The sequence below is a fragment of the Xyrauchen texanus genome, chromosome 4 (genome assembly GCF_025860055.1).
Source record: "Xyrauchen texanus isolate HMW12.3.18 chromosome 4, RBS_HiC_50CHRs, whole genome shotgun sequence".
Lineage (NCBI taxonomy): Eukaryota > Metazoa > Chordata > Actinopteri > Cypriniformes > Catostomidae > Xyrauchen > Xyrauchen texanus.
The window spans coordinates 47,339,433-47,364,291 of NC_068279.1; the positions used below are offsets into that span (position 1 = coordinate 47,339,433).

The 24,859-nt window shown below is 38.0% G+C and overlaps 1 protein-coding gene across 1 annotated transcript in view; it reads left to right on the forward strand.

Moving 5' to 3' along the window:
• The window catches only part of LOC127638075 (neuronal migration protein doublecortin-like), a 98,512-nt gene that overhangs the window by 68,606 nt on the left and 5,047 nt on the right, over window positions 1-24,859 (forward strand). Inside the window, exons 4-6 of the mRNA XM_052119417.1 lie at window positions 14,642-14,744; window positions 17,547-17,636; window positions 24,727-24,824. Of these exons, the coding sequence (XP_051975377.1) occupies window positions 14,642-14,744; window positions 17,547-17,636; window positions 24,727-24,824 (291 nt within the window). The remainder of the gene's footprint in view (window positions 1-14,641; window positions 14,745-17,546; window positions 17,637-24,726; window positions 24,825-24,859) is intronic.

The window sequence follows — 24,859 nt, forward strand, 5'->3', positions numbered from 1 at the left end:
TAGAGCGGCTGGGGCCATCTAACGCAATAACACGCTTTGGGAAGGCATTCTTTTCCAATCTTATTCTTTCAGGGGGAAAAGACCCCGTGATGATCACATCCTCTCGAACAGGGGAGGTAGACATGTGGCAAATACGTCACATGTGCTTTCCAGCCACACATGGAAGTGGCATGTTGGTAGGTCCTGCCTCGACGGGGAGGAGCTCTACAAACACAGCAACCAGGGGGCAGAGGGAGCTCTGCCTAAGGGAGATGCGGGTCCACTGACAGGTGGACAGTACCGCAGAAGATACATCACAGGGGATATTGGAATAATCAGAGCCTGTGGAGCACCTATTCCAGCACAAGCATGTCGGTGCCTGCGGTGGGTCCGGCTGCAAACTTCCTCCACTGAGTTGGGAGCCAGAGGGCTAGGGAGCAAGGACACCCAGGGTCTGTGGACTTGAGAGAGGGAGTAGAGCGCATGTCTTCACCTCAGGGGAGGGGAAAGACACTATGCGCAAGCGATACATCCGCCAGCTTTTGTCACCGTATTACCGAATTCAATGTGTTCGGACCTGTCAAAACACGGGACGAGACCAGCTTATCCCGGTGTTAATTGGGTGTTGCCCAGCCCACCGCTCTGCAGATGTCTGCTAGAGAGGTGCAATTGCCCAGGGCCCACGAGGATGCCATACTCCTTGTAGAGTGTGCTTGAACCCGCAAGGGGGCGGGCACGGCCTGGGTATAGTAGGCCAATGCAATGGTGTCCACGATCCAGTGGGCAAGCCTCTGTTTGGAGACAGCGTTCCTTTCTGCTGTCCACCAAAGCAGACAAAGAGCTGTTCAGAGTGTCTAAAGCTCTCCGTGCATTCCAAATAGGTGCGCAAAACACGCAGCGGACACAGCAATGCTAAGGCTTCCTGGGGAAGCGCTTGCAAGTTCACTACCTGATCCCTGAGTCATAGAACCTTGGGCACGTAGCTTGGTCGAGGTCTCAGGATGACGTGAGAGTCTGCTGGACCGAACTTCAGGCAAGTGTCACTGACAGAGAGCGCTTGCAGGTCCTCAACCCTCTTGATGGAAGTGAGCGTGATCAGGAGGGCCGTCTTCAAGGAGAGGGCATTTAGTTTGACTAAATTGAGACTAGTGGCTCAAACGGGGCTCCCCGAAGAGCCGAGAGGACAACAGAGAGATCCCATGAGGGGAAAACACATGGCCTAGGAGGGTTCAGCCTCCGAGCACCTCTAAGGAACCTGATGATCAGGTTGTGCTTCCCTAATGACTTACAGTCCACTCCATTGTGGTGAGCCGCTATGGCGGCTACATAAACCTTCAAGGTGGAGGGGGACAGCCGCCCCTCCAGCCTCTCCTGCAGGAATGAGAGCACTGACCTGACTGCACAGCTCTGTGGGTCTTCAGATCAGGAAGAGCACCAATTTGCGAATAAGCTCCACTTTAGGGCATAAAGCTACCTGATAGAGGAAGCTCTGGCTTGAGTGATCGTCGTCTACGATGGCTGGTGGTAGACCATTTAGATCTTCCGAATCCCATCCAAGGGCCAGACGTAAAGGTTCCAGAGGTCTGGGCGAGGATGCCAGTGGGTGCCCCATCCCTGAGAAGGAAGGACCTTCCTTAGGGGAATTTTCAGGGAGGTGCTGTCACAAGGAGTGTGAGATCCGAAAGCTAAGTCTGAGTGGGCCAGTGGGTGGCCACGAGAATTACTTGTTCCTTGATATCCCTGACCTTGCACAGGACTTGTGCAAGTAGGCTTACTGGGGAAAATGCATATTTGCGCAGCCCCCGGGGCCAGCTGTATGGCAGCACGTCTGTGCCGAGTGGGGCTTCTGTCAGAGAGTACCAGAGCAGGCAGTGGATGGAATCTCGGGTGGCAAACAGATCTACCTGTGCTCTGCCGAACCGAGCCCAAATCAGCTAGACCACCTGAGGGTGGAGTCTCCACTCTCCACTGCGCGTTACCTGGCGTGACAGCGCATCCACTGTGGTGTTTAGGTTGCCTGGGATAGGAGTGGCTTGCAGCGACCTCTCTCCAAAGGAGGAGATGGTGGGCGAGTTGCGACATGTGACGAGAGCGAATTTTATACACTAATGTTGCTGAGTTGTTTAAGTGACTCAACATGTGCTTGCTGAGGATCAACGGCAGAAGTCTGCACAGGGCAAGAACTACTGCCAGCAACTCCATTGATGTGCCAACCCAGCCGTGGCCCCATCTAGGAGCCAACGGCTGCGTGCCCCTTGCACACGGCATCCCAGCCCAACTAGGAGGCGTCCGTAGTAACTACGACATGTCTGAACACCTGCTGTAGAGTGACACCTGTCTGTATAAAACAGAGGTCTGTCCAAGGGCTGAATAAGTGAGGACAGGAAGGGGTGAGGGTCACACGGTATGTGCCGTGGCACCATGCCCATCTCTTGAGTCTGTGGTCAGTGCTGAAGCAGTCTCATATGCATCAACTAGAGCGGCGCGACCATCGCTGAGGATGCCATATGCCCCAGGAGCCTCTGAAATTGTTTCAGTGGAACCTCTGTGCAGGGACAGACCAAAGGGGTGGACCTTATGCTAATATGCCTGGTCATCGAAAGCGAAGCCTAGAAAGGGTCTGTGATGGAATAATATTGAGACGCGTAATTATGGATCCTTCAGGTCTACCACCGCGAACCAATCTTGATGCCAGACGCATGTCAGAATATGTTTCTATGTCAGCACCTTGGACTGGAGTCTGTGCAAGGCCCCTCTTTTTTTGGTTCCAGTCCAACCCGACAGTCACGGCGGCCCGGGTAAGCATAGCAGACAGCTCGGCGTCAGCCTCAGGCTGTGCCGGCCCTATACCCGTGGTTAGAAGGCGCAACGCGGGGGCGGCTAGAGTGACATTCCCTCGTAAGAAGGTGAGCCGCGACCGCAACGTTGCCATAGTCATGTTCTCGCAGTGAGAATATGAGCCCTCCACAAACGCTGACTCTGTGTGATCACTGTCCAGACACGAGAGGTAGCGCCTGTGGCCGTCAGAAGCGGAGAGGTAACGACCACATCCAGGAATGACACAAAGACGGAAGGGCATCTTAAAAAAGACGTGTTTTTAAAAAGACGTTCAAAGTCAATGTGTTTACTCTTTTAGAGAAATATATACTCTTTTAGAGTCGAAGCGCTGGCGTGCAGAAGAAGAGAAAAGCCGCTGAAATGCGCCGTATTTCCAACAGCGTATGCTATGAGTGGAACAGCAGTGGATGTTACTCAGCTCGCTGAAACACAACCACTCGCGTTGTCTGAACAGACACACGCTTCCCTCATTTTCTACCCATATGTCCGGGGGAGGGGCATGCAAATTCTGTTCATCAATTCTCATTGACCTTTTCTCAAAGATAAGAAGTAACCGAGGCTCTCAAGAGAGACCCCTAGTGTCACTACATCGACACAACGTCAAGCGAGTGACAGAAGGGGAACATGATTTCAGTGTAATAAAATCACTTACTAACCTTCTCTGTGTAAAGTTATTGCCAATTTTACAAATTCGCTACCATGACAATGTAATGCCAATAAACACTAAAACCCTAAAATGACTTTAAAAATGACAATTTAAGCAACTTTACAGCTGAAATAATACATGGGTTTTAACAGAAGAATTTATATAACTGCTTTTATAAAAGTATAAGCTTTACATTTCTGCCTTTAAACCCTCCAAAAATTGGCCCCCATTCACTTCCATCATAAGTGTCTCACTGTGACTTCGATATTTGCTTTTTTAAAGAAAAGGAGGGACGAGTCAAAATACATTTTTGTGGTAATCAATATTATGCAACAAATGCTGTCGGTTGAGCTTTGAAATTTTCCTTTAAAAACTAAAAGAGATAATTTCAGATAGTCTCACATAGCAAGACATGTGAGTTTTTCTGGCCACAAGCTGCTCACATAGACAGGAAGAGACTGTGAATATAGCACAGATAGATTGCGGATTGGTGGTTTAACATGTAATATGTTCAGCCAGTCAGCTTGCACTGGCTGTTGATAGGTCCTTTGGCTTGTAATTTGATAGCCAATACATTTTCATACTCCCTCTTGTCTTAAATTTAAATAGCCCCAGTTCTCTGCACAAAAGCTGGTTTCACTGCAGCGCACTATGAGTGTATGTAAACCCCTCCTTCTACCCAGCACCACTTGTCTAAATCTGCCTCAATGGAATTGTATGTATGTCTAATTGTGCAGCAGTAGCATGCCCTACATACTGAATACAGTCTTCGTACTTGCTCTGCATAAGCAGGAGCATAAGTAAATCTAATCCTCCAAGCCAGCAATTATTTTTACCATCGGCCGGGGACCCCTCTCCCCCAGAAATAAAAAATGACTGTAAAAATAAGTGTTTTGCACTGGGGCCTGTAAGATTCAAATTACACCACTGGTTGGTGCTGAATACACACACACTCATTTACAACATGCCTGCATGCATTGCTTCCCAAGAGACAAAAACAAAGCAAAGCTAATCAATTAATTAACATTAATTAACATTAAGCATCGTTTTATCAGATCGTATGCATGATTTTTTTATGCATGATACATAACTTAATCCGTAAATCTAAAATCTCATTTTATAACTCAGATGGAATTATTTAAATTTATCAGATGACTGTAGATAGCATGTTGTCGGGAAGTTTTGAGTGACAGGTTCATAATCCAGCGATAATTCTTTGTTGACACATTGATACACTGGGACTCAAACTTAGAGTTTGATTTCTTATCTTGCTCTAGTATTTATATAGAAAGACAGAATAGATGACAGAGGAAGAATTATTTAAGTAAAATATAATGTTGTGATTAGGGTTGCGCAGCTTACCGGTACTAACTAAATATTGCGATAACAAAAACGATTTAAATGGAACAATATTATCTTGTTGTTAATTTCAGTACCATATTAAAGTATACTACTATTAGCAAAAAGTAATGTAATGTGAGAGTTTTGAGATTAAATCAAAGACAATTTGAAAATAATAATAAAAATGCTTCTATAAGGCCAAGTGTGATCATTAAACAGCAGAAGGATGTAATTTAATTCAATAATATACAATCACTTGGACTAAACCCTACAGAATGTATAAGAGACGCCTCTCTGCCTTGTCATCTTCTTCACACACACACACACACACACACACACACACACACACACACACACACACACACACACACACACACACACACACACACACACAAGATAAAGACAAAGATCCCCCATTTAGCCTTAACAGACTGTAGGGGCAAGTGCTGTTAGCGAGCACCTATGAAGGCCAGAACGGTACACGAGGGGGTGAGTGGCCAGCACCATGCCCGACCACATTTGTCTCCCCAGTGGTGATGTTTTACACACCGCACCAGGTACTCATTTTAGGCTGATTCGACCTAGGGGAGGCCCGGGACCGGTTCAGATAATCGTCACTGGTGTTGGCCATGAGCGGGAATCGAACTCGTGTCGCCAGGTTTGTAGCACAGTGCGCTAACCGCTACACTACCGCTCCACACGCACGCACACGACACACACACACACACACACACACGTTGGTCTACCTATCATTATGAGAACTTTCCATAGACATAATGACTTTTATACTGTAAAAACTATATATTATATCCCCTAAACTTAACACAACCCCTAAACCTAACCTTCACAGAAAACTTTCTGCATTTTTACATTTTCAAAAATAATAATAATAAAAAAAAAAATTAGAAATAAATACAAAAAATATATATTTATATATATTAGGGCTGTCAATCGATTACAATTTTTAATCAAATTAATTACATGGTGTCCCGATTAATTAATCGTGATTAATCACATTTAATCGCATATACAAATATTTGCCGAGTAAGCCCCTCACATACCAATAATTCAATATATAATAATGAAATAATTATACATGCTTATATTTAAATATTAAAAATATATATATATATATATATATATATATATATATATATATATATATTATAAGTCTGAGGTTTACATTATCTTAGCCAAATACATTTAAACTCAGTTTTTCACAATTCCTGACATAGAAATTCATTAATCATAGAAAACATTCACTTTCTAAGGTCAGTTAGGATCATTAATTTATTTTTAGAATGTGAACTGTAACTTTGTTAGTATTTGGTAGCATTGCCTTTAAATTGTTTAACTTGGGTTAAATGTTTTGGGTAGCCTTCCACAAACGTCTCACAATAAGTTGCTTGAATTTTGTCCCATTCCTCCAGACAGAACTAATTATTAATGCATGTGAGGAGACAGGAGTGGTACAGTAGCAAGAAACTAAGCAAGTTTTTTTGGTCATTGATCCCAACCCATGCTGCCTCCAGAACAAACAGAAGCACAGTAAGTGGGTGAATGTTTTAAAGGAGTGTGATATTGTGGTCAAGGACATCGTGATCAAAGCGATGTGAACACAATACACATTTATTCTCCTCCACTACAATATATTCTCATTCGTGCATTTAATGACGATAGTACAAAGTAGATGGTTTTATTTGAATTAGTCTTTTATGTTGCCACGGATCAACCTGACACTCCTAGTACTAATATCCTACCATCCCTCTCCCCTGAGTACTGATCACCAGCACCTGCCTCTCATCACTGCATCAATCAGCTCCATTACATAAAAGCCTGATTCTCCTTTCACTCTTCGTCTGGTGTTGGTTCAGAATACAGAATCAACATGCCTGTTATTGCTGAAAGCATCGCCAAAGACGTTCCTGTTTTCTATCCTTCGTTACTCCAACAATCCACAAGGTTACAGTTATTCACATCTACGTTTGTTAATCTATAACATGCCAGATAATCTCTGTTATTGTTTGTTTCAATAAACAACTGCCATGTGAGGGGTGAAACAAGTGTCTTTTTTTTTAAGATTTACACATTTCAAATATATAAAAATAATATAAATTTTTAAACATATACATGTTACAATAAATGTAATTTGTTAAATATATTAAATACAGTGCATTACATACACTCTGTGACCAGCGTCTGGATGAGAGGTGACATGAGGTGACAGATTAGGGTCAGACAGATATGCGGGTGCATGCACACACACGGAAACTCAGTGTCCAGCCAGTTACAGTGCAGATGCAAGACATGTAGGCAGTGATTTGTTTTACTAGACCAGTGCTTCTCAGCTGGTTTTGCTTCAGGACTCTTGCAGAAAACACTTGATATATTGGGCATCAAGTGTTGACTAAAAGTGGTACCAAAAGGATTTGTTGTAGAAAAGTAAACAAAAATATACATAATATCAAACATTTGATGTTGTTAAAATTACATGATGGAACTGCATTAGCAAAATATTAAATCTTTTTTGCATTTAGCTTTTAGTATATATATACCTATATATATATATATATTACACAATATATTTGCATGTCAAATATGCATGTTAGGCAAAGCAAATTATATTCTATATGTTTGTATGCATATGTGTAATGTATATGCATATAGACTGAATGGATATTACCGTTTCCTCATGCTTTCTTCAGTGTAATCCTGCTCTTGACCTTTGACCCTGAGGTCATACTTTGTCCTGTGGGGGTCATAAGAAGAAAGTGGTTTCCGAGCTTCATCAAAAAAATTAAATAAAACTACAAATATATATACTGTTTTATTTATTTATTTATATATATATGTGTGTATATATGTATGTATATGTATATGTTTATATATGTATGTATGTATATGTATATGTATATATATAATATATATATATATGTATGTATATGTATATATATGTATGTATGTATGTATATGTATATATAATTGTGTTTTTTTTTATTTATTTTTTTGGGACGGTGTCTCTGGACAAAGTTTGCAGTTTGTTTGTCTCATGCGGGCTTCTTTAATGGCTCACTTTTAAGAGCTGTTCAGACACACATTCAAGCCTCTTGAGAGTTCAGAATTTCCATCTAATCAGCACCACATGGGACGGTGGGTGTGGCAGAGGGGTGGCAGGTGCAGGGGGCTGGACTGACACATGATTGACAGGTAGATTGACTGCTTTTGAATGTCAGCTTGGATAATTGACAGAGTCTGTGAGTAAATGTCACCCAGCTATTTAAAGCATTAGGGGGGAATAACAAGATTTTGGAGTGGTCTTTTCTTCTTCTTTCTTTTCTGACACACAAACCCTGATTAGCTTTGAGCTGAGTTTCAGATACATTTATTTCAGCATTTACTTATTCTGGATATATTGAACATTGATTCTAATAAAAATGTTATTCAAGTATTACATTACATATATACATACATTTTATTAAAGGTATTGTTCAACCAGAAATTAACATTCTGTCATCATTTACTCATGCAAATTTCTTTCTTCCATTTAACACAAAAGGAGATATTAGACAGGATGTCCAAGCTGCCTTGTCCCTGGTTAATATTTACTTTTGTTGTATGGACAAGAATGACAATGAAATTGAGTGGTTACCATGGCCAGGATTCACGAAAATCGTCTAAATAATAATAATAAAAAAAAATCTTAGAATAAATTATATGGAGGTATCTGGGTTATTCCTACAATTATATTAGTTTTCGGCTTTGAAATAATATTTTCAGAGGTATCTTTATGTTTCATCATTAAAGGAACATGTTTAAGTTTTTATAAATCTGACAATTCAAGCTAAATGACAAATTCAGATGTCCATTGGGTTAGATGGGCAGGGTCAGGGTAAACGTTAACAAGGTGAAAAATAACAGGGTGGAAATTCAGTGATAAAATTAGCCAGTACATGGTCTGTGACAGATATCCAGCTAGCATATTTGTAAACTTATTGTGATGATTTTATTTCTGATAACATATATATTAGGGCTGTCGATTTAACGCATTAATTTGGTGCGATTAATTTTATTAAAAATAACATGTTAAAAACATTTATGCAATTAATTGCAATGCCCCCGTACCGTAATAAGCAAGATTAATGAGAAATGCAAGCTTGTAATACCACCTGTTTTCTCCAGAGGGCAGTAAGTGAAACTTCAGCTGTATGGCAACGCACATTTTATACAGTGAACAAAACAACCCTTTAGCAGGCAGCAAAGCACAAACATGCATTACGTTCTTGCGCTCCAAAAACTTGGAGCTCAAATTCGAACTAAGGGATCTCAAGATGTGTTCTAAGTATTAAACTATATTTAACTTGACACAGTGAACTAAAAATGTTATTTTTATGATGCAACACACCCAAGACGCTACACAAGCATCTGTACATTGACGGGTCCTTAAACAAGCCCTCATAATGAATCTCGAACTGATTGACAAATTCACTTCTGAAATGGATTGCTGTGAACTGTATGCCAATGATTGACTTATGATCAATAATATGGTAGTAAACAATACATTGTATTCTAAAGTCACTTTTTGTACTCTTCTGCCACCAGAATTTAATGCATTTTAATTATCTGAATAATTTGTATTATATATATAAATAATTTTTAAATATATAAAGATAACTATGTATTATTGTTATATGAGGGGGTTTCTCAGCAAATATTTGTATATGCAATTAAATGTGATTAATTAATCGGGACACCATATAATTAATAATTGGATGCTTCACTGTGTTTGTATCACTCCGCTTGTGTTCATGCCATTCTAAACTAAAGTGTAAGAGCAGTGCAGATGTGTAAAAAGCTAGATGAGTCTCTTTCCATTTATTTTTGTGACATCGCAGATTTTAGCCAGCAGGTGGCGGCAAAATAAATATTTTTGTGTGTAAATGAGTCAGCTGAGGTAACATCCATTACCAGTGAGTCAGTATTTTCATTCATTGGCACTTCATGATTTTTCTGATTACAAATAAACTACTATAGCTGGTAAATAGCTTTAAACTAACAACTTCAGCATTAAGGCTCATCACAGCTGAGAGACACAACAGACTGATTAATTACACAAACTCAATGCACTAACCTCTTACTGGAGTTTCCACATTGGAGAGGAGGTTGAAGTTTCTATAGTAAATGATCTTGCGCACCGGCTACCGCGAAATAAGGGGGAATACTTGGACGGCTATTTTTCTACAAAGAAAATAGGATGTGTTTGACAAAAATGGCATTATCTTCAGAAAGCTGACTAACACACTATAGCATCTTCACTTGGGAGTGGCAACAGAGAAATGATCGCACATGCTCTCTCTCTCTCTCTCTCTCTCACACACACACACACACACACACACACACACACACACACACACACACACGCACATCCTTGTTTCTCCAATAACTTGTTAAAAACATCCCAAGCCATGATACTAGTTCTAAAGTGATGTTTTGAGAGGCTTTGACACATCATTTGTTTTGAACCAGCAACGGTAGATTCTGATCCGTCGTGTAAGAAAGTAGCTCCATGCACAAATGCGTTTTTTGTGACCATACTCAGTTTTTCCTCATTTTTTAAATTGTATTGTTTATTGAAGTGTTGTGTGGAGAGCAGGGTCAGGGTGAGGCCAGGAAGATAAGTGTTGAATGAGTTCCACCTGTATGCCTCAATGGTCTCGCGTTCCAGTGAGGGGCAGCAGGAGTATTTAAGGAAAGGAGACAGTGGCAGATGAGCTAGAGAGACACACAGAGCGCTCTGTGTGTGTGTGTGTGTGTGTGTGTGTGTGTTTGGTGTGCGGGGAAGCAGCACGTGAAGTTGTTTTATGTTATGTTTAAGAAATAAATGTTGGGACCTGGGTAGCTCAGCAAGTAACGATGCTGACTACCACCCCTGGAGTCACGAGTTTGAATCCAGGAGTGCTGAGTGACTCCAGCCAGATCTCCTAAGCAATCAAAGTGGCCCGGTTGCAAGGGAGGGTAGAGTCACATGGGGTAACCTCCTCGTGGTTGCTATAATGTGGTTCGCTCTCGGTGGGGCACGCAGCGAGTTGTGAGTGGATGTTTCGGAGAATAGTGTGAAGCCTCCACACATGCTAGGTCTCTGTGGTAAAGTGCTCAACAAGCTTCGTGATAAAATGTGTAGATTGCTGGTCTCAGACGTGGAGGCAACAGAGATCCATCCTCCGCCACCCAGGCGAGTCACTACGCCACCACAAGGACTTTGGGAATTGGGCATTCTAAATTGGGGAGAAAAAAGGGGAGAAAATATTAAAAACAAAAGGGGAAAAAAAAGAAATAAATGCCTACATGTTTGTCAAGCCGGTCCCAGCTTCCATCTTTTCCATCCTGGAATTGCTACACCAGAAGGCACGCCCTCCTCCTCATTACATGTTACATATAAGCAATATCACACTCACAATCATGCTATATGGCCCTAAATCAGCACTACTGTGATTACCTATGGCCAAATCACAGCAGTGCTCATGCAGGACTCTTGCTCAAGTGAAATTGCTTAAATATATACAGTGCTGGGTAATAATTATAATATTATATAATAAGATTACAAAATCATTGGACTACAGTTACTTTTTATAGATTACATGAATACATATTTACAAGGCAATGGCATCATCCTAATCAGTCGCTTTTTATAAATCTTTTGCATTTTTCGCCGCAGGCATGAGGCTGCAGGCAGAGTACCTTAGGTAATCTGATTTAGGGCCATATAGCACGATTGCAAGTGTGATATTGCTTATATACAACAGTTCAGTGAACAAGTACAGATCAGAATCTGTCTTTGCTGGTTCAAATCAAATGATGTGTCCAAGCCTCCGTTAGTAATTCAAAAATGTCACTTCAGAAATAGTATCATGGCTTGTGCTATTTCAAACAAGTTATTGGATAAACAAGGATGGATGTGTATGTATGTATGTGTGTATATGTGTGTGTGTGTGTGTGTGTGTGTGTGTGTGTGTGTGTGTGTGTGTGTATGTGTGTGTGTGTGTGTGTGTGTGAGAGAAAGCGAGCATGTGCAATCACCTGTTGCCTCTCACAAGCAGAGATGCTGTCAGCTTTCTGAAGATCAGCTTTCTCACTGGAAAAATAGCGTCCAAGCGGGGGTATTTCTCCCTATTTCACGGTAGCTGGTGCACAAGAGTTGATGACTATAGAAACCGCAATGTCCTCCATGATTTCCCATTGTGTAATTAATCAGTCTGTTGTGTCTCTCAGCTGTGATGAGCCGTAATGCTGAAGTTGTTCATTTAAAGCCATTTAAAGCTATTTCTTATACAAGCTTATACAAGAAATACAAGCGTGCATGGAGAGCTGTAAACAATGACTGATGGATTCACTTCACGTTACCTAACTAGCTCATATTACACACAAAAATAAAAATATTTGCACCACCTGCTGGCTAACATATGTAATGTAAAAAAAATAAAAAGACACTTAACACATCTTCACTGCTCTTACACTTTAGTTTAAAATGGCACGAACACAAGCGGAGTGATACACACAGTGAAGCGTCCGAGTGCTGATGGTGTCAGACCATCAGTGCTCATGGAACGTCTATTGTCCAATAAGAATCGAGGACCAGAATTGTTATTTATATATATATATATATATATATATATATATATATATATATATATACACGTTTAAAATAATATGTATTATTCCCATATCTTTCCATTCTAGGGTGGACATGTTATGCTTGACAACATACAGTATGACTAACACCACAAAATAAAGGAAAACCTAAATAATTCAGAAGAATTGCACACTTCAAATAACTAAAACATGATTTTGCTGAATGTCTGATGTCAACTACAAAGTGTGACATAATTTCATAACATACTGCAGATCTTCAATAAAAAGTTACAGTTTTATGGCATAACAGGGTGGACAGTCAAGTCAAGAGACAATTCTAAAAGACTCGACCATCAGTGATAAAATTGCACTTACTGTATGCCACAAAAGAATCCATGCTATTGAAAAAATTTAATACTAAACGCTTAATTTTATACATAAAATGTGAGCACTTACTTTACTCAAACATGTTTAAGATGTAGCTCTGGGGTAAAGAGGAAATGACTCTTGTGTAACAAATGAAAATGATTTCAAATGGTTATTACAAATTTAACTTGTACGCCCACAGCAGTGTGTAACATTATTACAATGTTAGTTGGTTTAAACCACATATAGTAATGACCCGCTATAAACACTGATGGTTAAACATCTTCCGGTGTAGACTGTGTAAGCAATCAGACTTACAATTTTCACATGGTGGATGATAAAATGGCTGCAAAAAAGAATCCCACATTATGTAACAGAATTTTGGGTTTGGTGTCCTAGCAGCCACCCTAGCAACCAGCCAGAAATCGCATAGCAATGCCCTAGCAACCACAGTCAACACCCCAACCTCTGTGACTTTTGCACAGGCAAGCACCAATCTAGTTTTAAAGAAATAGATGTTGACTTTTTTAACTTGTTTACTAATGTCTCTTTTTTGTTAATTGATAGTTGTAATTGTTATAGTATTAATAGCTGCGAGACATGGCAAGGACGGACTATAGCAGCAAAACCTGGTCAGTGGTTTTCCTCATTGGGTTTTATGTTTTATAATAATAAGGTGATGCATCAATGTGTCAGCCATACCAGCCCCACTGCCACTTGAGACATACCATTTACACACGCACACACACACACACGCACACACACGCACATGTTGGGTTTCCATGTTTTATGGGGACTTTCCATAGACATAATGGTTTTTATACAGTAAAAACTTTATTTTCTATCCCCTAACCCTAACAGAAAACTTTCTGCATTTTTACATTTTCAAAAAACATAATTTAGTATGATTTATAAGCTGTTATAAGCTCATGAGGACCGACAAATTCTCCCCACAACGTCAAGACTTTCGGGGACATTTGGTCCCCACAAAGTGAATAATACACGCTCACACACATGCACACACAGGCCCACTTGGCATTGTCTGTTAGGACAGAGGGTGGTTGGACACAGCTGGCCATCACTGTTGACGATGGGGCACTTCTCCATTTTTAGCAGGGTTTCATAAGACTCACACACACACATGCAACCCACGTTGCAGACACACACCCGCTGGCCAGCTGTTCATGGTGGGGTTGCATAGATTAGCTTTGTCATATATTATCTCTCTCTCTCTCTCTCTCTCTCTCTCTCTGTGTGCATGCGTGTGTGAGAGTGAGAGAGAGAGAGAGAGAGAGAGAGAGAGAGAGAGAGAGAGAGAGAGAGCATCATTCAGATTGCAACACGGCAGAGATATTGTGTATGCTAAATGATGAGCTAATGAAAAGAAAAACAAAATTTTTTATTTATAATTTAAATGTCAAACAAAGTACCTGCTGGCACTGGCTTTCCACTATTAGCTAAGCAGTATTCAACATAAATCACCATAGGTCCTTATTTTTACATGTTATTACTAACCAAAACCCAGGTCTAAGTACAGTGTTAATGAGTCTTATTTAAACCATTATTTTAAGGAGTTCTAAAGATTTTTTGGTTAATTCCACAATAAAAGCAATGACTGTAATATTTCCATTTCAGAATATCGGTTGCACCATTAGGCTGTAATATATATCTTTATTACTGATTGGTTAACTTTCCCCAGCATCGTTGCTGGACAGAGCTAGTTGTAGTTGGATCACTCCAGAGGTCTTGGAATGATAAAATCCACTTTGTATCTTATCGTTGTTTGTGTTTATGGTATATTTGAACATTTAACAGTTGCTCATCAGGGCTGTCTTTGTTTGCTAGGTGACCTGCTTGCAAGATTTCTTTGGTGATGATGACGTGTTCATTGCCTGTGGACCAGAAAAATTCCGCTATGCGCAGGATGACTTCTCCCTGGATGAAAACGGTAGGTCATTCCACTTGATAAACAATACAAATTCAATATTTGTGATTAAATATATCGATTTTACATCTATTTTACAACTCATCTGTCCCAGATGTGCACAATATCTGATGATGTGTTTAATATCTTGACATTTATTATTTTTCAGTGTAATTTCACAGATTCTCAAGTATAAATGCAAAATTGTTAGTCCACATCAACAATTCATCATTTATCATGCTCATAACCCTACCCTAACTTCTCTTTATACAGTCAACAAACACTTAGCTATTTATATCTTTAATTTATATTTTCTAGTTAATATCTATGCTACTTTTATGTTATCGTAATTATCATAGAGCGATAATGCTTCTCAATGCAGTTGATCACAATATTTTTATAAACCGAAATACAAGTTGGTTGTCTTTTTAGAACCGTGCTGGAATGGCTTAAATCCTACTTTTTATATGGTAAATCAGCCATTACAAACCTTGCAATTTTTGTGGAGTGCCACAGGGTGCTGTTTTAGGACCTTTGCTTTTTTAATTTTATATATTGCTCTGAGGTAATGTAACTTGGAAACATACATTTTCACAGCAATGCAGATGATTGAGATTATTTCTTCTGGAAAGCAAAACCCTATGAACAACCTTATCAGTTTTGCATGTTAAATCAGGACAAGACTGCAATATTAGACATAGAAATATCTGCAAACTACAGGATAAATTGATCTCTGGTTATAAATATACTAAATGATTAAATATGCATATTACTGTGGGTTCTGGCCATTATTTTGTGTCACATATAAATACACACATCATTTACTTAGGTTGCATTCTAATAATCTAAAAATGTCATCTCTCTCATTAACACTTTCATTCTGAATGTTTTGGTGAGAGAGAAAGAAGGAAACTGCATGATATTGGATGTCATCAATTTCTGAGAATTAGGTTTTCAAATGGATTAATGCATTATTAAAATGTAGATTTAAATATGTTAATAGATGATGGCACACATGGGTGTAATAAGGGGCGGAGACAGAGATGAGGTGTCAGACAGCCCAGGAGGAATGTGTTTGTGTGTGTGCTAGAGAGAGAGAGAAATGATGGCTCTACTGATCTGTGCCAACTGCAGTAGGAGCGTCATCAGTGTTGGGGAAGCTACTTTGAAACTGCGGCTTGCCAAAGTACTAACTACTCATAATGCAAAGCAGTTAAAATAATATTTACACTAAAATGAATATTCAGACATTATGTACATGGCAAAAAAGCATTATGAAATTATCATAAAAGTTGTTAATCTAACTCCCATGCTATATGTGAAGTCCTATGAAGCCACACGAGAGCTTTGTGTGAAGAGCAGATAGACATTTTAAGTTATTATTTGTTATTATTCATTTCATATTTGTGCATGCACATTTTGAAATTCAAATTGTCACATCATGACGTTTCTTTTTACATTTCGAACTAATTTGAATATGTGCATGAACAAATTAGATTTGCTATAATGGAGACAAATGGGTTTGAAGTGAAATAAGAGTGACTTTATGATGACAGAATTAATATTTCTGGGTGAATTACCCCTATAATTTTGATTAACTATTGATCAACACTACAGGCAAACTAGCTACATTGACAATACGTACAGATGCAGTGTTATTTAATGAACAGATTACCCATATCATATTCAAATAACAGAAATCTTGCACAAGTATAACGATTAAGGCTGAATTCGCTCTTTTTTTTTTTGTTTGTTTTTTGTTAAAGTTAAAAATGAACAAAATTGTGAGAAATTTCAGTCAGGTAATCATCGATCATTCTTACTTTTGTACAGAAACAGCAACATAACAGATAATTCTTCTCAAAGTAGTTTCTTAGAAAGGTTCTTCTTTTTTTTTTACAATGGGAAAATGAGTGCCACAAGGTTCTATGTTAGGGCCTCAGTTCTTTTAATTGTATTTTGTATATTACTCTCAGTTAACGTTATAAAGAAACTTGAGTTTTTCCTTATTGAAATGATACCCCTGTAAATAACCTGATAGTTTACTTTTTAGATATTCCACAACGAATGTCAACCAATGACAGTAAAATAAAATGAAAATACATTAATATAAAGCATCAAGGTCTCACCATGTAATTGTTTTGTTAAAAACTAAAAAAATAAACAAAAAAAATAAATTATCTGTTTTTGTCTAATCAATTGCTTATTCTATGAAATGAAACCCCTGTTAACAACCTGATAATTTGCTTTTTAGAGATTTCACAATGAATGTCCGAAATCTTTCTGTAGGTAAATTAAGACAAGACAGAATTATTGATTGTGGCTGCTGAATTTCAGAGAGGTTAATCTGCAATCTACAGGATAACTTGATTTCTCTTGCTTTCAGTGTTAAATCAGTATGAAATTTACATTTTATTCTAGGTTCTGACATTTGTTTTGTGCCACATAAATAAAGTTACTAAAGATGTTTTTTGTCATTTAAGAAACAGGGATTGATTGATTCATTCATTCATCTCAAGAGAACGCAAAATTGTTCCATGATTTTATAAAAAGAAAAATGTATTAATGTAAGGGGGCTTCCCAAGAAAATTGCATACCCTTAAAAATAAAATACATTTTAGTTGGGTACTTTTTGCTAGGGGTGTGGGATTTTTTTATTATTTAGATGCATTGGTTGGTTGATTTGGGCAGAAAGTTTTCCATGGTTTTTCTTTTTCATTTTTCGGAACTTGTCACAGTGTACGTTGGGGATTTATTCCTTGTGTGTTCATTTATTTCATGCTTATTGCTCTCTGTGTTTCTCTCTTTCTGTGACTCTTGCTGTAGAGTGTCGGGTGATGAAGGCCCCTAAAGGACAGAGGGGCTCCACTAAAAGTCCCGGCCCCATGCGACGCTGCAAGTCTCCGGCTGATTCCAGTGAGCCAATAATTATGTGATTCATGCCAGCTCAACACACCTTTAACTCCATAATGAAGCTTAACTAACTCCACAGTCAGATCAACAACAAAAGCTGTGATTTCTTGCATGGTTGATTAACAAGCTTTAAACACATTCAACACTTCATTTTACTCTGCTTTTTCCATTATATAATATATATATTATATAGCTATCCCTTTATTTTGCTTATGCAGTTAAATATATCCATGATAGTGAATGTTCTTTTTTTGTTTTAACTTTTTTCAACACGTCGTTTAAATGTTTTTATTTAATTATAATCTCATAATTTATTATGATTGTGTGTGTTCTTGCATTGCTTGTGCAATTATCCCTCTGTGAATGTTTTTAATATAAAATAATACTGTATGTAGGAGCTAATTTAACTAAATAAAGAAGATTTCTTATGTTTAAAAGAGAGGGATAGAGAAGAAGAGAGTTATAGAGAAGGGTTTGTCTGTCAGACAATAGTTTGAGTTTAATAATTGTAGACAGCCAGTCTGATTTTGCTGTATTACATGTTTAATATTTTAGAGGGAGGATCACTCAATCTTCTGAGGAAGATTGAGACAGGGGACAACATTTAATCTGAGGATTAAAGCCGAGCGACCACGTACAGGCCATGCTTGCAAACTAGAGAACCAACACTATTAATAAAACAGTTTTAAGCTATAACCACAGGCATCAACACAATAAAACAGACTCATAAAAATGAAAATGACCCATCTACGGTAATGTTATGTTAGGTTCAGATTTAAACATTCTAACCTTGGTTGGTCTAAGAAGAGAAATGTTGGCTGAAAAGGTGTTGAGATTAGAGCAAAGAAACCTTTAATATGTCCTCATTGACCTTTGTACAGCTGATAGTATGATGATATGACTGCCATCTTGTGGTGGCAAAACTTCATAGACCTAAACCATTTAAAGACCCCATGAAATGGTTGGATGAACGCAGTTATGCAGCACATTTGATATGTTTTTACCTGCTAATCTTTAAACTAAACTTCTATTTTTATTTCACAGGGTCTTTAATAACAAGACATAAGGTCAAAATTAGTTTCACAAATAGGACATGAGATTTTAATAATAGCAAATTTTTGGATGCTAACTTTTTTTTAAAATTATGATTATGTGATTTAAATAAAAGTTCAATGTATCACTGGTGGCTGGACTGATGTTTATTTTAGTTTTATTTATTTTTTATCTTTTCTTATGTTTCCCTTTGTTCATCTTGTAAAGTCTGGGTTTATTGCACAGCTCTCTTTTTGAAATTAATGAAAAATAAACATTTTAGCATTTCATATTTGGCTCTTTTTTTTTTTTGTTTGTTTAACATCCACTAATTTCTGTTTTAATAACATGCATCCCACTGTTTCTTCTTTTATAAGCATTTCTTTTTTATTTTATATATTTTTATATATTTCTTTACATCATTACAGTTGCCCCAAATAGCCATACTTAAAAATCATTGAATCACTGCATTAAAGAATTGTTGCATTAACAATTTAAACCATACTGCATTGATAAAACAAAATACCAAAAGCACTTTTCTTAGTAAAATATATCACAAAAAGCAATTTGTTAGGATTAAACTGCTAAAAATAAAATAATAGAGCTAATGTTCAAAATGAAGACAAATAGTATTTGACACTTTCTGGTTGTGAAATGTTAGTTGAACATGTTCATTGTTAATGTGATGAACTTCACGTTTTACCTGCTATGATGCCTGTGTGAATTTGATGGGAACTGAATTCATCGTTCATAGATATACACTTGGTTGGTTTAAATTAATTGCAAAAATTTCTTTTTATTTTATTCAATTTAGTTTTAGGCTCATTTGTGTGCAGACGCCACTTGGTGTAATAGGTTTTTTTATATATATAAAATTCAAAGGTTTTAGGCACTTTTGAAAAATGTTGCATAGTGAGGATGTCTTCAAAAACAATGCCACAAATAGATGTCATTTATCCTATACCATCATCCAAAGTCCAGTAAACATACAAAATGATAAATATTTCTCAGTATTTGGTGTGACCACCTTTGCCTTCAAAAGGCACCAATTCTCCTGGCTTGGTTGTTGGCAAATAGGATGTCCCAAGCTTTTTGGAAAACAATCCACAGTTCATCAATTTATTTTGGCTGTCTCAATTGCTTCTGTCCCTTCATGTAATCCCAGACTGACTCAATTAGGGCTGTCAAATACAAATTTGAAATTTGAATAGTCGTCAACTGTAAGATAAAAATGCACATTCCAATGCGAAAATGAGCATTCGAACACTGGATGTGTGCCAAGCACTGACAATGACTTGCATTCTTGGACTAAAACAGATGCAATGCAATGAATAGAACAGAACACGAGTGTCTCACTACACGTTTTAAATGCTGAATTTCCTTTAAAATTGACAGTGTCTGAAAAAATTCTTCAAAAGATGCTGAAAAAACAGTGAGACATGGTGCAACGGTCAAAGTCGTCCGTCTAGCGCATGCTAACATAGAAAAACATGGACGCGTTCGGAGTGAACGGCCCCCCTGAGATGGAGGTCTGTTGGTTGTGTGTTGACTATGCCTTGCTCTCTTATCAGTGTCTCGCTGCATAAGCATTAGGTACGTATTAACTGTTTTTAATGAAAAACCCTCTGGTACCTGAGTCTGTGGTAGTGCTTTGGCACGGGTATATGCACTGCGTCCTACCCTAAGTTTACAAAGAAGTGTCTTTTGAAACGTTTCTTTTCTTGTTTTACATCTGATTTGATCATATACAGTGGAGGCCATACCATCTGTTGCAGGGCTCCTTGTTCTTCTATTTAATTAAATTTGCAAAGGGAATGTTCAAATCTAAAATGGATATTTCCTACAGATACACTAAAAGCAATGTTTTTTCATTTGAAACAACTTGCTATTAGTTGCTAAACGTTATTCCTGTGGCATACCTATTTATGTAAATAAAGTTGAAAGAACTGATACATTTGTGTATATCTAACAAAGGTTTTCTAGTTGTGTTGAAATAAAATGACCATAAGTTGAATTTACTTAAAAAGCGTGATGAAAAAATCTACGTATATATTTGAAGCAAATCCAACACATCATTTTTTTTGTCATTGTAGATAGTTTTAAAAGAACTAGACTATATAAAAAGTTCTTTGAGGAACATAAAAGGGTTCTAATTAGAATCTTTTAACCAAATTTGAAGAGTCTTCAGAGCAACATAGAAAGGCTTACCTAGAATACAAATTCGGAACCAATCGTGCATTTAACTAATTAAATTAAGACACGAAAGTCTGAGATCAGCACTTTTAGAGAATTTTTATGTTCATCTCTTGATCCAGAGTTTTTGCAGCTCATCCAACAGTGCTTGGCGCTGTTCTCTTTGTTTCATCTATTCAATAGTTGGAACGGTTTTAAGTCCTGGCATCTGGTCCTTAAGTTTTTCTATTACTTAAATAAAAACTCTGTTTTTGAGACCACAATGCACTTTGGCCACAGTGCCGCATCAACGCCACTCTCACATGTAAACACAGCCCTGGTGTATCATAGCAACTTGCCCAATTCAAAGATGTGTAAATGAGTTCAAGCAAACACACACACTTGCAGCTGGCTAGACGACAGTTGACAACATGATTATACATAGGCATTAGACATCCATTTACACACCGGAGGTTTGAGACACTGTCTAACCCCATAATTAGTAGTTTTTCTCTCAATCCCCCTTTTTTCACATAAGCACTTTTTCATTATCTATGTATAATGCAGCATAAGGCTGCTTTCTCAGTAAACTATGGCATTTGTGCTTGAGAATATTAGCCTTGTCACCATCCCCACAATATGTAGTTATTATTGGTCAACAAATTTGTTTTTCAATGGCTGATTCTTTAACTATTACCCCCAATTCTAAATATGTAGTTATAGCTTGCAAATAGCACAAACATTTATAGTTGAAGTCAGAAGTTTATATACATCTTAGCCAAATACATTTGAACTCAGTTTTTCACAATTCCTGAAATTTAATTGAAGAAAACATTCCCTGACTAAGGTCAGTTATGATCACTAATGAATAATAGTAGAGAGAATGATTTATTTCAGCTTTTATTTCTTTCATCACATTCCCAGTGGGTCAGAAGTTTACATACACTTTGTTAGTATTTGGTATCATTGCCTTTAAATTGTTCAACTTGGATTAAATGTTTTGTCTTCCACAAGCTTCTCACAATAAGTTGCTTGAAAGTCCATTCCTCCAGACAGAACTGGTGTAAATAAGTCAGGTTTGTAGGCCTCCTTGCTCTGCACACGCCTTGCTCTTCACACGCAAGCCCTGACCTCACACGAGGTCAGGGCTTTGTGATGGCCACTCCAATACCTTGACTTTGCTGTCGTTAAGTCATTTTGCCACAACTTTGGAGGTATGCTTGGGGTCATTGTCCATTTGGAAGACCCATTTGTGACCGAGCTTTAACTTCCTGGCTAATGTCTTGAGATGTTGCTTCAATATTTCCACATAATTTTCCTTCCTCATGATGCTATCTATTTTGTGAAGTGCACCAGTCCCTCCTTCTGCAAAGCACCCCCACAACATGATGCTGCCACCCCATGTGTCACGGTTGGGATGGTGTTCTTCGGCTTGCAAGCCTCACCCTTTTTCCTCCAAACATAACAATGGTCATTATGGCCAAACAGTTATTTTTGTTTCATCAGACCAGAGGGCATTTCTCCAAAAAGTAAGATCTTTGTCCCCATGTGCACTTGCAAACTGTAATCTGGCTTTTTTTATGGTGGTTTTGGAGCAGTGGCTTCTTCCTTGCTGAGCAGCCTTTCAGGTTATGTTGAAATAGGACCCCTTTAACTGTGGATATAGATACTCGTCTACCTGTTCCTCCATTATCCAAATGTCCTTTGCTGTTGTTCTGGGATTGATTTGCACTTTTCGCACCAAACTATGTTCATCTCTAGGAGACAGAATGCATCTCCTTCCTGAGCGGTATGATGGCTGCGTGGTCCCATGGTGTTTATACTTACATACCATTTTTGTACAGATGAATGTGGTACCTTCAGGTGTTTGGAAATTGCTCCCAAGGATGAAGCAGACTTGTGGATGTCCACTTTTATTTTTTTTGAGGACTTGGCTGATTTCTTTTGATTTTCCCATGTTGTCAAGCAAAGAGGCATTGAGTGTGAAGGAAGGCCTTAAAATACATCCACAAGTACACCTCCAATGCATCAGATGCTAATTGGCTAATTGTCTAAAGGCTTGACATCATTTTCTGGAACTTTCAAAGCTGCTTAAAGACACAGTTAACATACACACTGTATGTAAACTTCTGACCCACTGGAATTGTGATATCATCAATTAAAAGTGAAACAATCTGTCTGTAAACAATTGTTGGAAAATTACTCGTGTCATGCACAAAGTAGATGTCCTAAATGACTTGCCAAAACCAAAGTTTCTGTTTGCATTTATGTTTACTAATGTTTAATGAATGTAGTGTTAACTTCTGTCCATTATAGAGGGGCTCGAGCTCAGGTATGTGTGCCCTGATAGCCTGACAAAAATAAGAAATAGAAAGGCAATTTTGAAACAATTGGTATCGGTGAAATATAAAGGTGGAGATGGGGAGGTGGAGGTGGAGGGATGCTGGAATAATTGTAACTGGTGCAAGGGAAGCAGCCACTTATATGTCCATGGGATATGATTGGCAGGCAGAGATGAACAAGCCCCTCCCGAACTTGCGTTTTGGAACTTTATTTAAAATAATTGATTACATTTTCATTCAAAAATGATATGAGAAATAGATTACCTAAAAGTGTAATCTAAAAGATTATTACAAATTACATTTCAAGTCATGTAACTTGTAATCAGATGCAGATTAGATTTCAGAAGTAATCTACTAGCCTAAATAAAGTATAATTTCAACCCCATCAAAGTCATTTTGGAATTTACACACATAACTATTAAACATATAAACACAAAACTTAAAACAGTGTCATCCCTGTTATTACATTCAAATGTTTTGGGGTTGAAGGTCAGTGCAAAGAATTTATTTGAACAACTTTAGCTTGCAAATATTATTTGGGAAATTCTTGGGATTCGATAATATATCAACTTGGAATTATTAAATTTTTTTAACTATTTGATTAATTGTCTGAATACTCTACAAAATTAGGCACATATTAAACCTCCAACAAATCATGTTTTCCCACCTCAGGAACCCTTTTATTGTTTTCAATTTTTTTATGATTTGGACATCCTTTGTTCTCAATCCCGTCATGGACATAATGACCGTGGTTTGAAAATGATTCTACACAATACTTGTCATAAAATAAACATATACCTACTTCTCATGTGTTCCCCATATCAATCTAACGACTACAAATAAAACATTTATGACGGTTTTCTAATTTTACATGATGAAGCTACAGATTGCCCGTTGTCTCGTTATTTTAGTAAAAAAATAAAAAATAAAAAGGTACATTTATATTTTTAACAAAAACCCTGTTTTAGTGCTAGCCCTTAACATGTAAGGTTGTGCTTAGCAGACAATACATGTAATTTTAATTGTGTTCCCATTTTATTTATCCAATACTGTCATGCTCTTCTCAACCCCGTCACAACTCTCCCTCCAGTAGGTGGCTTACACCTACATATTTATAACACCATGTTTCATTAAAGTATTTTGATACTTTTGGTTAATAACGTCACATATGGGAACCAAATTTTGTATGGGCTGAGAATGGTTGGTATTACGGGGTTGAGTTCAGACTGAGCCAGTTGTTTAAAATAATAATCATTTTGCAATAAATCTTTTAATTGATTAAAATGGACAAATCAAAAAAACAATTATTTCATTTTAGTGAACAACTACTTCAAAAAGACTGAGGGACTAAAATACTACATAGTCCCAGGAATAACTAATTTACACTCTGTATTGTGCTTATAGCTAAGAGCAATATTTGTTTCTGTAAAACAGTCACTATCATCGTGATTTGTATATATGATTTTTTTTTTCAAACGACTTGAACTATTGAGCTTGATGAGCCCACTTTTCATGATCCTTTTTCCTTTCTTTCTGTCTCACTCAAGCTAATGGAACAGGATCCAGTAGTCAGCTTTCTACCCCCATCTCTAAGCAGTCTCCAATATCTACCCCAACCAGTCCCGGAAACACCCGCAAACAGAAGGTAACCTTCTTCCCTTCTCCATTCTTCTTCATCTT